A 13,627-nucleotide genomic window follows, 5' to 3' on the forward strand; every position below is an offset into this window, starting at 1 on the left:
TTTGACCTACAGAACTAGCAACTTCATATGGTTTAACCGATGCATGTCAGGCCTTAATGTCTGGTGGTGCCAATTGCTTGAACTGGACTCTCCTGAGTCCTCAAAATCAGGAGAGGAATATCGAGAGGGTACTTTAAAAAATTCCTAAATAATTCTGTGTGTCCTATTCATCAGATTCTCCAGCAGAGAAAAATCACAACCCTTTTACAACCAAAACTGAATTCTATAATCTGAACGTTGGAGAGGGAAGGGTGGTAGACTCTGCTGACACGAAATAACCTTACTGAAAAACGCACAAATATCCTCTCTTTTTGTCTTATAAACAGGAACAAGAGTATGGTGAGAGGACGCGGAAACACCTGATACCCCAGCAAAGGAAGCTGCAGAGGAAGGGTCCTGCCCCGTGAGCGAGGACGGCCTCCAGGAGCACAGCGGCTTCTCCTAACATCCCCCTGGCAGTGAATTACGGATGACCCCGTATATGAGGAGGTGTGGATGCCGACACACGGGGAGAGCTCCTGAGACCAGCACACAGGACCAGTGACCTCCCCGTGACCTTGCAGTTGTGTAGCCACAAGTGGGAGCCACAGAGGAGAGCCCGCAATGGGACTCTTTTCAAGACATGGGGTTAAATCAAGGCTCTGAAGTTGGGGCCACAGCCGGTCTCAGCTTTCTGTGTCCTGGGGGCGCGGTGATATGACAGAATGTGAAGGGAGTGGGTGAGCACGGACTCCTGAGAGCGAGGGCGCACCCGATACCTGGTTATCCGGTACTGCGGAGAGACACCTGGTCAGCCAGCGTTACAGAGAGGGACAGCTAATCACTCAGGCTGCAGAGAGAGACACCTGGTCACCCAGGCTGCAGAAACAACCGCAGTCAACTGCAGCTCCAGTCAGTGCTGGATGTTGGCTGACGCGGTCTTGCGCCAGCTGGAGATCCATTCACCAAGACTTTCTGGGCAGATTTAAAGTGGCTGGGGTTCAGAAGTTCAGCAAGTTGGACACACCCCTCCTCGCTGGAGAGAAGAGGGGAAAGGCGAGGCGGGGGAGCAGCGTGTGAGATTTCCCCCCTTCACACACACAACAAAAAAGCGTGGACACACAAGTGAAATATGATCGCGTGCCAGGAAAAGCTGTGAGGCTGGAAACCCCGGAGTAACGCTCGACCTTGGCCAGACCTGCAGGCTGCGGAACCGGGGGCGCGCGGGCGCAGCACAGCCCGGCCATGGAGCACGCAGTAGCCCCCTGCGTCCTCTACCCAGGGACTGAGCCCGGGGCTGCCGGGGAAGGCGAGAGCGAGGGCGCCGCGTCCCCGGCGCAGACACCCTGCAGTCTCGGCGCGTCCCTGTGCTTCAGCTCCGGGGAAGAGTCCCCGCCGCAGTCCCTCGCCTCAGCGGCGGAAGGCGCGGCCACCTCCCCGCCCTCCAGCGGTGGCCCGCGGGTGGTGGAGCAGCAGTGGGAGGCCGACAGCGCGGGCGCCGCGTCCCCGGAGGAGCTCGCGTCCCCCGAGGAGCGCGCGTGCCCGGAAGAGCCCGCGGCGCCGTCCCCCGAACCGCGCGTTTGGCTTGAGGACCCCGCGTCCCCCGAGGAGCCCGGGGAGCCTGCGCCTGTGCCGCCGGGGTTCGGGGCGGTGTACGGGGAGCCAGACCTGGTGCTGGAGGTGTCGGGGCGCCGGCTGCGCGCGCACAAGGCGGTGCTGGCGGCGCGCAGCGACTACTTCCGCGCGCGCGCGTCGCGGGACGTGCTGCGGGTGCAGGGAGTGAGCCTGACTGCGCTGCGGCTGCTCCTGGCCGACGCCTACAGCGGGCGCATGGCGGGCGTGCGGCCCGACAACGTGGCCGAGGTGGTGGCCGGCGCGCGCCGCCTGCAGCTGCCCGGCGCCGCGCAGCGCGCCACCGACGCCGTGGGGCCGCAGCTGAGCCTGGCCAACTGCTACGAGGTCCTGAGCGCGGCCAAGCGGCAGCGGCTGAACGAGCTGCGCGACGCCGCCTACTGCTTCATGAGCGACCACTACCTGGAGGTGCTGCGCGAGCCCGCCGTGTTCGGCCGCCTGTCGGGCGCCGAGCGGGACTTGCTGCTGCGCCGCCGCCTGCGCGCCGGCCGCGCCCACCTCTTGGCCGCGGCGCTCGGGCCGGCGGGGGAGCGCGCGGGCAGCCGGCCTCAGAGCCCCTCGGGGGACGCGGACGCGCGCGGGGACGCGGCCGTCTACTGCTTCCACGCGGCGGCGGGAGAGTGGCGCGAGCTGACGCGGCTGCCCGAGGGCGCGCCGGCGCGGGGCTGCGGCCTGTGCGTCCTCTACAACTACCTCTTCGTGGCGGGCGGCGTGGCGCCCGCGGGCCCCGACGGCCGCGCGCGCCCGTCCGACCAGGTCTTCTGCTACAACCCGGCCACAGACAGCTGGAGCGCCGTGAGGCCCCTGCGCCAAGCGCGCTCGCAGCTGCGGCTGCTGGCCCTGGACGGTCACCTCTACGCCGTGGGCGGCGAGTGCCTGCTCAGCGTGGAGCGCTACGACCCGCGCGCCGACCGCTGGGCCCCCGTCGCGCCGCTGCCCAGGGGCGCCTTCGCCGTGGCGCATGAGGCCACCACCTGCCACGGCGAGATCTACGTGTCCGGGGGCTCGCTCTTCTACCGCCTGCTCAAGTATGACCCGCGGCGCGACGAGTGGCAGGAGTGCCCGTGCAGCAGCAGCCGCGAGCGCTCGGCCGACATGGTGGCTCTCGACGGCTTCATCTACCGCTTCGACCTGAGCGGCAGCCGCGGCGAGGCGCAGGCGGCGGGGCCGAGCGGGGTCAGCGTGTCCCGATACCACTGCCTGGCCAAGCAGTGGAGCCCGTGCGCCGCGCCCCTGCGCCCCCCCGGCGGCCCCACGGGCCTGCAGCCCTTCCGCTGCGTCGCCCTGGACGGCGCCATCTACTGCGTGAGCCGCGCGGGCACCTGGCGCTTCCAGCCCGCCCGGGACGGTGAGGCCGGCGGCGACGCAGGCCAGGGCGGCGGCTTCGAGGCGCTGGGCGCCCCCTTGGACGTCCGGGGCGTGCTCATCCCGTTCGCTCTCAGCCTGCCGGAGAAACCGCCCCGAGGGGAGCAGGGCGCCGCGTAGGCCGGCGGGGTCGGCGGGCGTCTCCCTGGGCAGGGGTCTGCGGGGCCCAGGTACCTTTCGGCCCGCGGAGGAGGACGCGGGGGAGTCGGGGCCGCTGGCCACGCTGGTGGTTTGGATGCTTCGAAGGAGCCCCGAGGACGCTCTCAGGGCCGCTTCCGCTTTGCTTTCCTTTTGCTTCTCTTTGCTTCTGGGGGTCGATGCCTTGAGACCCAGGAGGTGTGCGGATGGGTCCCTTGACAGACAGGACACAGGACACAGAGAAGGCTGTGGGATCCAAAGGGTCAGCCTCAGGATACAGTGGGGGTTCCTGAGGCAGCCTGCAGCCGGCCCCGGGGTGTCCCGAACCCCGCAGAGCACCGAGGCTGTGCGCAGGAGCCTGGGACCCTCAAGCAGGTCGCCGCGAACTATCAGGGGAAGCACGCAGAGAGGGTCACGCTTTTTATTTTTGGCTTGAGATTTAAAATTATAACTGATAAGCTCTTTCTAATTTAGTTGAAATTTTCGTACCATTTGCTCGCTTTGGTTGGCTCAACTCCAAAAAGAGTAATTTAATAAGCATTAAAGATAAAATCTTTGATTACCAGTAAGGTTTCTTGTCCAATATGCATTGGAAGTATTTCCTTTCCCACACCATTGCTACTCAAACTCACATGCCTAGAGCAGCTCCGTCTCACTGTTGGACCGAGGGGGCTTTCATATTTTCAGTTTAAAGGATGTTAACTGATGTAGCGATGATTTACCATTATTTAAATTTTGAGTCTTTAGTGGCTAAATGTTACCAAACAGCACATCGTAAGCAGGAAAAACTTACCAGGGTGCTTGTCTATCTAAAAAGCAATCTTTGATAGCCCACTCTGTATGCCCAGCCGCTTTCATGTTCTGGAACGAGATAAAATATTATTCCTAAAAAACGGGGAAAATCATTTTGTTTTGACAGTTCTATAAAAAAAACGTGTAGGCGCATTTTAAACCCACTGTTTATGATGTTTTCAATATGGATCGTGTAGTTCCGATGAGGGAGATTAATTTTTACAATCAGTATTCTAAGAAAGTGTGGCCGAGTGACAGTGGGCATAGATTTATAACAAGGAAGTGACATGCTTATCACCATAGATTAGCAGGTAAACTGCATGTACTTAATTGTATTGAATTGAATTCCAAAATACCCTAATAGAATTAACATGAGGCTCACTGCATTGACAGGGTATGAGGATTAAAAACAAATCAGCTGGGTCGTTTCTCATTTAACATTTTACTTTTCAAGTGTGTATACAGAGGACTTACGAGTTTGAGGATGAGATCCATGCTCACAAATAGAGGCGAACATTTGAACTCCGAATCCAACCCATTTTCTTACTGTAAGAGGAAAAGTTACTGGAACGTAACTAGTTGAAATCATGTCTACTTTAATATTATTTGTTTGTTAATCCAGTAATGGGAACTGCCATCTCTGTAGAAATCAGTGGGTAATTGAAAAATAGGTTATGCTTTTTAAAGAGTCTGTGGTTATGAGAAGTCTCAGTTAAGTGTGTTTAGAGGTGATCATCTTGAACCTTATGCATGACTGGGGGGCTGGAATTTATGATCTGGGTTAGGGTATGTTCTGGGGACATGTCTGCTTGCCCATGGTTACTCATGAACTGAGGGGATAGCTTGGCAACTTGGTTAATCATCTTGGGAAAGAAAAACAGACTTCATATCGCCTGACTTGATTGGCCTTTTATAGGAGTATACTGGAGAAATGGTTGTAGAAACAGTATTTACAGCAAAAGGAAACAAATAATGTTCATTTTAAGCAGTGTACCGTTCACACTGTCCTGCCTTTTCCTCTAGAATTTTATTAATGGTAGAAATTTTTATATGAAATGGGACCAGGACCAGGCTAATATTTTCAGTCCTTAAATATCAAACTCATATGCTATTATCACTGTGATTTTACTTGTGAAATCATTCCTGTAATGTTTATTGTTTGAAAATGAAATATCAAAATTAGGCTTCCAGAGTAACACTGTCCCCGGAAGAGGATATGAGAAGTGGGTGGATGTTGGGTGGGGGCGGTTGCACAGTCAGGTGCGGTTCCTGTGGCTTTCCAGCATTTCACTTAATGAAGGAATGCCCACACTAGATGTAGCACAGCTTCCTGTGGGGCCCGGCAGCAAAGCCCCAGGTACTCCCTGTCACCTCACAGCAAAATGCACTAAGAAACATAAAGAATAAGAGGAATTAATACCAACCATTAAAGGATGTCCAGCCAACCTATTGTGGAAATATATAGAATAGTATACACCACATTTCTAAATAGTGATATCACATAAAAATACATACTAGAGGAGCTGCCACGCCACGAGCAGCGTTTTTGCTTTTTGGGGGCCAGTCCCTGGGGTGTGGAGCTGCTAGGGTTTGCACCCATGAAACAGAGAAAAGCCACACCCTCCAAGGTGTGGCTTTCATTTTGGGACTGATGCAGGGAGGGCAGAGGCATTGCTGAGACTGCCTGGCAATGGCTGATGCCCCAGGTAGGATCTTTTCCAATTCAAAGTGGTGTTCTAAGTCTGCCTCCAACACTGTGTAGGAAAAAGGTTGGTGCAAAAATATTCCTGGTCATCCACCCATTAAAATAGTTAGATGAGGCTAGTGCCTTGATGACAGCTATCCACACTCCTCATGAAATTAACCCATATGTCGGGGCGTTTCCAAATGTCTGACTCCTGAAATTAACCCATACGCAGGGGCCTTTCCAAATGTCTGAAAAGGCAGTGGTGTCTTTTGGGGAAAATGTTATGCATGGAAGCCTGACCTTTTGCTTAGGTGACAGCAATCCCTTCTGTATTGCCAATCAAGGTTCATTTGAGATGCAGAGGAATGAGCTTGAGCCTTCTTCCTTTTCCTTCCGGTTTTATTCTTCGTCTTGGGAACAGCCCTCCACTCTGCACTGCTTCCTGCAGCTTTGTAGAGCTGGATTTGGAACTTCAGTATTTGGTTTCTGAGTCTGTGGCGGCACCGACTTCTGTAAGAAAATGAATGTTGTGGAAATTCTTTGGCTACTTAAAACTCGTGACTGTATCAGTTTGGCTACAAATAAGTAAGAAATTAATCATCTGCTCTGTTTCTGCTAATTTCTGGTGTCACTTCAGTAATTCTGGTAGCAACCATTGAATCTGTCAGTCTCTTAGGTAACTTCCTGTAAACGATTTGGAAATAGGATGTTTTCAATGTTCTTTTGTCTTTTCCTGAAGTCACGATAGATTCAAGACATAATCTCTTGTAAGATCTAAATAGAGCAAATGTAAACAAAAGTGCATTTTTGTATTCTTGTTAATTGTAGATGCTTTTCTAGCTTACAAAAAGTTCTATTTTTGGGTTAAAAATCAGTCAACTTTCTGATATTTCCCCTTCTGCAATGTTATTGTTCATAAGAAAACACGAGCTGAAAATGGAAATCTGCAATTGTTTCAGTTGTCTTGAATTTCTTTCAGTGGCCGCATCATTTCCACGTTTTCCACATCCAGGAGGAAGCCTGGACTGTGCAGCCTTCAGGCACCCAGCACAGACACTGTGCTGGCAGGTGCTTCAGACACGCCAAGTGGATGATTTGGATTGAATGCATATGAAACAGGAGACGGGTTCTCATGTGAGATCAAAGCTCCACCAAAGCCTGTTCAAGCTCTAAGCGATTCTCAAATGTTACCATTTATTAAAGGTAAACTACACCTGTTGAAGGCCAAGTTCAGGCCAGCTGTTGTGATCTGTGTAGTTAATGTATTTATTAATGCTTGAGTTTTAAAATCCTGGGCATAAATAGTGCAGAGCCTTGTATGTCTGTCAGTTCACGCCGAGATGAAATAAATCATGCAGAAAGTGCCAGTGCTCCTGATGTGCCCGGAGTGCTTTTCTCTTTCTCCACAGCGAGCGTCAGATGCGGCGTTTTCTCCTGTGAATCAGGGATCGTAGCTCTGCCTGCGGGACCCAGGGCTGACGCCTACTGCCCTTTAAGTGAGGAACTGCCCTCGCTGGCTCCTGAAGCTCCCCCTGCACAGAGGTTCTGAGTTGGGGTGTCCGTTCCCACTCCCAGGTGCCCTGGATTCCTCGGTCTGCTCACAGGTTCCAGCGGGGGATCACGGCACACCACACAGGGCCTCGGGAACACCAGGATGGGCGGTACAGGAGCATGTGGAAGCCGAGGCCGGCGCCTAGACTGTGGTTCCCGGGGAAGGCAGGTCGGGGGAGCCACTTCGCTGCACTGGTTTGCGTCCTTCCGGTGGGCTTTGTGCTATCACGGTGGTCTCTGGTTGCCTGGTACCGGGCCCAGGGGTGATACAGGGCAGGGCTTGTAGAGTAGCTGAGGAGGGGTTGGAGGTGTGGACTCCAGTCTGTTGGTCTGGACATGAGCTCCCGGCCAAGGCCTTCCCATCTCTAAGAATGAGCTGACTCAGGAGGACAGCCTGTCCCTGGCCAGGCCAGCAAGCTCTGTAAGATGCCGAAACATCACAAAGTACAGAAAATGAAAGAGGTGGTCAGTAGGACCGCCAGGCACAGTCCACTGCCCCTGGAGTGGGTCGGGAGGTACCGGGGTGGGTAGGGAAGAGCATTAGGGCCATCCCATGTCTTCCCCGGTGTCCCCTCCCCTTCCCCCAGCAGCACCTCCTCCATGAAATTTCCCAGGTGCAGTGTGGCTTGGGGGAACTAACGTAGAACGCGTCCTCCCGCCCACCCCCAGGTAAGAACGAACTGAGAAACGGCTCAGCAGCCAGGCAGGTGAGACTCACAGCCACGGCCTCACCCGCAGGGGCTGTGCCAGAGAGTGGTGCTGGGTTTGTTGCCACGTGGGCTTGTGAAGGTCACCTGAGTCAGTGCACACATCCCACCACCCCAGGGGGTCAGATGCACTCAGCCCCCCACCCCCTACAGGGTGTCAGGGCACCAGGATGCCTGGAGGATGCAGCTCCCAGAACTCCCTGTGAGTAAGCACAGAGCCCTGCTCCTGGGGGGCAGGGGTCCCACAGGAGAGCCCAGATGTGAGGGAGGGGCTGCTCCCCATGCTTCTCCCCTGGGGAGAAGGGGCGGAGGTAGGAGCTGCAGAGAGGCCAGGACCAGGAGCCTCAGAAACTTCCTCCCCATGGAAACAAGCCTGGAGCCATGTTCCCCGGGGATGCACCTGTTCTCTTGTGGCCACTCCATGTCCTGGGGGAGCACATAGGTAAGTGCCTTTGCATGTTTCTGAGCCATTGGAGCTTAGAGATCACTCTCTGCCCTTAGACTGGGCTGAGGTCGGATTAGAATGTTAAATACAGGGCAGGGCCTGGTATTTAACCACTGGGGTCTTCAGGACCCCATGGCCTCCGGCATCTCCAGTGCCGACCCCAAGGGCCAAGTGTGGGCCTCGACACAGGAGGCCCCTGTGTGTGGCCAAGTGTGTGTGGCCAAGTGTGTGGCTAAGTGTGGCCCCTCGGCACAGGAGGGGCGGCCTCGAGCCCCGCACCCGCAATGGAAAAGGACACAGGGGCCTCACAGGCTCCTGGGGTCTACACTGAGACAGCCGAGAAAGAAAGCGGTCTGGAGCCAATGAAAGGCGCGGCCAGAATGAGGGAGGAAGATGCTCCTTCCCAACCCGTGTGCTTGGGGCGTGGGCCGCGTGAACACTGCGGTGAGACCTGGTGCTCCTGCATGTCGCCACCACCCCGCTCTCAGAGCAGATAAGGCAATGGCCATGACAACGCCCAGCCATCGGGCCACCTGGGCTTCTCTCTTCCTCTGACCCCAAGACCCCCTCCTCCACCCTCACCTGGCTTCCTACCAAGGAAAACTTTGAGTTGAAAACCTGTAGACACAAACATTTTTCTTTTTTCTTTTTCATGTGCTTCTTCTTTTGTGATGGGGTCTCCCTCTGTTGCCCAGGCTGGAGGGCAGTGGTGCACTCTCAGCTCACTGCAGCCTCCAACTCCTGGGCTCAAGTGATCCTCCCGCCTCAGCCTCCCGAGTAGCTGGGACCACAGGTGCATGCCACCATGGTCAACTAATGCTTTTAGTTTTGGGAGCGACGGGGTCTCACCATGTTGCCCAGGCTGGTGTCAGACTCCTGGCCCTGAGCTGTCTTCCTGCCTCAGCCTCCCAAAGTACTGGGATTAGGGTGTGAGCCACTGCAGCTGGCCAAACATTTCTATACACAATTTGTACTTGAGCCAGAACCAAGTGTTACTGTTCATTTGTGAGGGGTCTTGAAAAAATTATTTTTCCTCTTAAAATATTTATTTTTCATGGGGGACAAAAAGGAATGTTGCTAAAAGTATATTCCTAAGCAAAGAGTGGAGACAGAAGCTCTCCAACCTGAAGTTGTTATCTTAGTTTTTCTCATAGCATTTTCTTCTGTAGAAATAGAATTCTGTTTGAACTTTCCTATGGTGTCAACATTTTCCCCTGCTGAGCTTTAGGATTTTTATAATAAATGAGAATGGTTTTCTTAGCTGAGTATTTTGAATATTTTAAACCTGATATAACACCAGGAAACACATGGGCCTTTTAGACTGAGGTGATGAATCTTATAAATTGAGGCAAAAGAAGTGAGAACAATTTGCAGAAGTCTAATATTCTTGCTTAGTGAGAAAGGGGGACTTTTCAACTCTTCAGACAAATGAAATTAAAGCTATTTGTCTTCCCCCAACCCCCAGCTTTTTTTTTAGACAGGGTCTCACTCTGTCACCCAGGCTGGAGTGCACTGGTGCAGTCTTGGCTCACTACAACCTCCGCCTCCTGGGTTCAAGCTATTCTCTGCCTCAGCCTCCCGAGTAGTTCAGATGACAGGTGCACACCATGCCCGGGTAATTTTTGTATTTTTGGTAGAGATGGCATTTCACCATGTTGGCCAGGCTGGTCTGGAACTCCTGACCTCGAGTGATCTGCCTGCCTTGGCCTCCCGAAGTACCAGAATTACAGGCATGAGCCCGCGCCCAGCCCAATTAAACCTATTTGTGCACAGAAGAGCTGACTGTGCTCAGTTCCTCAGAGGTCATGAAGGAGGTGTGTTAAGGCCCTCCCTTCAGAGCCCATCTTGCTGGCATCACTGTGTACCATGCCACGCTAGGGTCTTGACACAGTGATGCGGCCCTGCTGCTGGTGGGCCACGCTGTGTGGCAAACACCTTAGAATGTGTTCTCAGGCCCTGAAGATGCGTCCAAACGCTTCAGCAGCAGAAACTGAACAGTTGAATGCACACAGCCGTGGGCTGATGAATTCATCATCCAGGCCTGCTCCCTGAGATCTCCGGAGGGTGGGAATGGGTCGTGGAGCCTCAGTCATCAATCCCCACACCTGAGATCTCCGGAGGGTGGGAATGGGTCATGGAGCCTCAGTCATCAATCCCCACACCTGAGAGCTCTGGAGGACAGCAATGGGTTGTGGAGCCTCAGTCATCAATCCCCACACCTGAGAGCTCCGGAGGGCGGGAATGGGTCGTGGAGCCTCAGTCATCAATCCCCACACCTGAGAGCTCTGGAGGGCGGGAATGGGTCATGGAGCCTCGGTCATCAATCCCCACAGCACGTTCCTCAGTGATGGCTGTGACTCAGTAGATAAAACGCTGGCGGTTGGTCGCGGTTCATTATTGCAGCTCTGTTTTCTGCTGTCTGTATAGTCTGGGACACGCCACTAAGCCTCATCAACGTTCTTAGCTTCATATTCCTAAAATCTGAATCAGAGCAGTCCCCAGAGTGCTAATGAGACGGCTGTGTGGAGACAGCCATGGCGGCGTCCAGCCTCTGGGCCCGGAAGAGTCACTGCAGCTACTCCTTAAACGCAGGGATTCTGTGTCCTGACATGAGAGATTCTCACGTGCTATATCCTGGATGCAGCCAGAGATGTGCATTTTAACAGGGAATTCAGAGGTGAGTGCTCGCATTGCCACGCTGTTAAAAACACTATTGTAGGACCTCCCAGCAGGTGGCTGAATCCAAGCACGTTTCGGATCGCTCCCAGTGCGGAGCTCGCCAGGTGGTTGGTGTCCTCTCCACACACTCTCCTGGCAAAGATACTTGTGGCTATTAACTTGGATCACCCCGATGAGACTGTGGCTTGTCACAAACCCCATGTAGGATGAAAGAAGGCATTTAGGCATTGAAAACAAACCCTCTTATAGTAAGTGAATCCCAAACAGTTCCCAGGAACTGCAATGTGAACGGCCTGACCCAGCCACGGTGGGCTGAAAAAGCAGAGACTCCGTAGCACCTGAGGACCTCAGCCGCCCATCCTGACAGGTGCAAGTGCGCATCTGTAATCCCAGCTACTCAGGGGGCTGAGGCAGGAGAATCACTTGAACCTGGGAGGTGGAGGTTGCAGTGAGTAGACATTGCACCACTGCACTCCAGCCTGGGCTACAGAGTGAGACTCTGTCTCAAAAAAAAAAAAAAAAAAAAAAAATCGGCTGAAATCTCCTTCTTGTAACTTTGCCTGTCACAAATTCAGCTTTCTAGTTCAAAATGTACTTGAGGTGACGTCCCTGTGTGAATCACTGAGAGGGTTTATGACTGTAAAGTGGGACACCCACGCTTAAGACGCTTACGGAGAGTGACAGAGGTGATGAGCTCACAGTAAAATAAAGCAGAGGGGAGTCCAGCCTGCAAGAGCAGCACTGAGTGCTCTAATACTCGCAGCCAGGAGCCTGTAAGGACACAGAGAAGCAAGCCTCTAGCTGCTGGAACAGATGTCCCCAGCTCCAAGAAGCCACACAAACATCCTGTGTTCTCATGTCATCTTTGTTTGTAATCTAAGTATCATTCTCACGTGCATGACTGTCATTTCTAGGCTCACAAAGCAGATGATTAAGAGCAGAAATGCGGTGGCCACAGGCACACAGTAGGTTGTCCCGAGATGAGCAAGTGACAGGAGGAGAGGGAAGGAAAATGGCAGCTGTGGGTCCAGAACGCAGAGCAGTGTTTACTCTTGGCATCCGGTTTTGTGCTTGGTAAAGTCTTAAGGGCAGGAGGTTGATAATAGTATTATGATATTAACTGCAAATCATAAAACATCAAATTCTTTTTAGCATTCTTTGATCATGGGCCAAAGAAGATTTTATTTTTCAGACAAGTTTTAGGCTCACAGCTAAATTTAGAGGAAGGTTCAGAGTTCCCATAAGTCGCCTGCCCCCAACACATATAGTGTAAACCCCACTGTAAACACCCTTGTCAGAGTGGGGCGTTTTTACATCAATGAACCTACAGCTCATCACCAGCCAGAGTACACAGTTTACATAAGGGCTCACTCTTGGTGTTGTGAGTTCCATGGGGTTGGACAAATGTGTAATGACAGGGATCGGCTGCAGCATTGCCAGAGCTCAATTGTAAGATCATATCATCTGCAAACAATGAGAATTTGACTTTTTGCATTCCATTGTGGATGTCCTTTATTTCTTTCTCTAGGAAAGGACTTCCAGTAGTATGTTGAATAATAATGGTGAAAGTGGGCATCCTTGGCCAGGTGTGGTGGCTTACGCCTGTAATTCCAGCACTTTGGGAGGTCGAAGAGGGTGGATCATTTGAGGTCAGGAGTTTGAGACCAGCCTGGCCAACATGGTGAAACCCCATTTCTACTAAAAATTCAAAACTTAGCCAGGCATGGTGGTGGGCAAGCTACTTGGGAGGTTGAGGCAGGAGAATTATTTGAACCCAGGAGGCAGAGGTTGCAGTGAGCCGAGATTGCACCATTGTACTCCAGCCTGGGTAACAGAGTGAGACTCCATCTCAAAAAAAAAAAAAAAAAAAAAAAAAATTGGGCATCTTTGCTGTACTCCAGATCTTCAGAGAAAGGCTTTCAGTTTTTCCACATTCAATATAATACTAACTGTGTGTCTGTCATCTATAGTTTTATTGTGTTGAGATATTTTCCATCTATACCCAGTTTTTTGAGAGTTGTTATCATGAAGGATGTTGAATTTTATCAAATGCTTTTCAAGCATCAATTTAAATGATCATATGGTTTTTGCCTTTCATTCTGTTGAATGATATATCACATTGATTGATTTGCCTATCACAAACCATCCTTGCATCCCTGGGATAAATCCCCCTTAGTCATGTTGAATGTCTTTTTAATATATTATTCAATTTGGCTTGCTAGTATTTTGTTGAGGATTTTTGGATCAATGTTCATTGGGGATACTGGCCTGTAGTTTCTTTTTTTGATGTGTCTTTGGCTGGTTTTGGTATCAGGGCAATACTGGCCTTGTAGAATGAGTTTGGAAGTTTTCCCTCCTCCTCTAATTTTTGGAATAGTTTGAGGAAGATTGGTATCAGTTCTTTGTTAAATGTTTGGTAACATTCTGCAGTAAAGCCATTTGGGAGGTCGAAGAGGGTGGATCATTTGAAGTCAAGAGTTCGAGACCAGCCTGGCCAACATGGTGAAACCCCATTTCTACTAAAAATACAAAACTTAACCAGGCATGATGGTGGGCAACTGTAATCCCAGCTACTTGGGAGGTTGAGGCAGGGTCCTGGGCTTTCTTTGCTGGGACTTTTTATTATGGCTTCAATCTTGTTACTTGTTATTG

At 52.4% G+C, this 13,627-nt stretch overlaps 1 protein-coding gene across 3 annotated transcripts in view; it reads left to right on the forward strand.

Moving 5' to 3' along the window:
• KBTBD11 (kelch repeat and BTB domain containing 11) overlaps positions 1 to 6,970 on the forward strand; it is a 31,145-nt gene extending 24,175 nt beyond the window's left edge. For all 3 annotated transcript variants that reach the window (XM_024251498.3, XM_054561153.2, XM_054561154.2), the window contains one exon: positions 327 to 6,970. In XM_024251498.3, the coding sequence (XP_024107266.3) occupies positions 1,225 to 3,096 (1,872 nt within the window). In that variant the 5' untranslated portion in view covers positions 327 to 1,224 and the 3' untranslated portion in view covers positions 3,097 to 6,970. The remainder of the gene's footprint in view (positions 1 to 326) is intronic.
• Positions 6,971 to 13,627: the final 6,657 nt, after the last annotated feature.

The sequence above is a fragment of the Pongo abelii genome, chromosome 7 (genome assembly GCF_028885655.2).
Source record: "Pongo abelii isolate AG06213 chromosome 7, NHGRI_mPonAbe1-v2.0_pri, whole genome shotgun sequence".
In the NCBI taxonomy this organism is placed as follows: domain Eukaryota; kingdom Metazoa; phylum Chordata; class Mammalia; order Primates; family Hominidae; genus Pongo; species Pongo abelii.